Here is a 1,634-nt window from a genome sequence, read left to right on the forward strand (position 1 = left end):
GAGTTCCCCAACCTGTAGGTATGGTGCCGGTTGTTCCTCCCCAGGTGCATCACTTTGCACTTGTTGGTGCTGAATCCCATCCTATTCTCATCCGCCCACCCTTGTAACCTGTCTAGGTCTGATTGCATACTCATGTATACTGCTTTTTAAGCAGTATGCATAAGAGCAGTCCCTATGTAAGTGGGAGTACTTCCATGATAAATGTTTGACTAAATCAGCACATAGAACATATATTTCTCTCTTCCCTTGCCCAAGAATTAGAGACAGATATAGCCACAGATTGTATCTAAAGCCAGAAGAATTGTAGGCAAGTTGCTGATTACTTAGATGCTGGTCAAAAGGACTCCAATGAACTAGAAACAGATATCTTACCGCTGCCACAGTGTAGATGTGGTGTTTTACAAGCTCCTGAAGCTTGTTTATCCCCTAAAGAAGGAGACAGATGTAATAATTAAATGCTCTCTCTCAACATTTAGCAATAATAAGAGGCAACTAAAATAAAGTATTCTGATAATCATGCAATTTAAAGCAAGTGCATGTGTGTTTGTTTCTTTGGTTGGTTTTTTTTTGGTTTGTTTTTAACAATAACTTTATTGGAAAGATCATGACAAATCTGAATTTAGCAAAATAGCTAAATTTCTGATTTAACTGTCATTGTCACATCAACATGCAGAGCAAAGCTTCCTTCTAAAATATTATAGGAAATGGGAAGAAGTGACTCAACTATGGGAAGAGCAATTTTGTGCTCAAGCAAGTTCATCAAGTACAATTGAATCATAAATAAAATTCTGAGTTGGCCAAAAAGTGCACCAGTACCATTTTGACTTGCTAACTAGACATATATCCCCCATCCTCTGATGTTGATAAGACTCTCTTTCAAAATATAAAGCAACATAACTAATTAAAGACTTCCCCAAACACTTGAAATCTCACCTCTGTAAAGAGATAAATAAGCCGCCCATCTCTTAACTTATCCACTCCTTCATTGCTTGGTACAAACACAGTAAAGGGTCCTGGTCCATCCAGTATTGAAGGCAGGCCACAGTTCTGCAGATATTGAAAACCAGTGTAACATAATATTTCAGATTAAAACTAGGAGGAGTTAGTGGAAGAGAGACATCTGAGAAAGGAAGAAGAGAAGCCATGCAATCCACTAGAGACTACTGATATGCACATTTATATGGAAGGGCCTTAGACACCAAGAGCTCCTATACACATGCAGGGAGGTTGCTCTGATGCACTGGAATTCCAGTACATTGGAGCAGACTCAGTTAATCAAGTCTGCTGGAGCATGGTACTGTGTTCCAGCAGACTCCAGCATCGCATGTATCAGTGTCCCTGTGCTGAAAAATGGTGGTGGGGCACTTTAAACTAAAACTCATTAGGCCAGCTTTAGTTCAAATCATCCTGATGCCATTTTTCAGTATAGGGACACTGATACACATGACAGTCTGAGCACTTTTAATTAGTATGGCTCTTGGATTAATTAAAGCACCATTCCTTCCCCACCTCCCTGCCTCCCAGAGCATGTCTATAAATGCCCCAAGATGAGAGTCAGAAGCTAATACACAGATAGGAAGGTACCTTAAGAATGCAACGGTGCCAGAGAAGGTACTATTATACAGTGGTTGATA

General features: G+C 39.8%; 1 protein-coding gene across 1 annotated transcript in view; it reads right to left on the bottom strand.

The window, feature by feature from the left end:
* Positions 1-1,634, bottom strand: part of STAB1 (stabilin 1) — a 297,038-nt gene that overhangs the window by 231,710 nt on the left and 63,694 nt on the right. The window contains exons 15-16 of the mRNA XM_019505230.1: positions 934-1,047; positions 373-426 (exon numbers count right to left, since the gene is read on the bottom strand). Of these exons, the coding sequence (XP_019360775.1) occupies positions 373-426; positions 934-1,047 (168 nt within the window). The remainder of the gene's footprint in view (positions 1-372; positions 427-933; positions 1,048-1,634) is intronic.

This window comes from Gavialis gangeticus, unplaced genomic scaffold (assembly GCF_001723915.1).
Source record: "Gavialis gangeticus isolate Ggan-Ray unplaced genomic scaffold, GavGan_comp1, whole genome shotgun sequence".
Lineage (NCBI taxonomy): Eukaryota > Metazoa > Chordata > Crocodylia > Gavialidae > Gavialis > Gavialis gangeticus.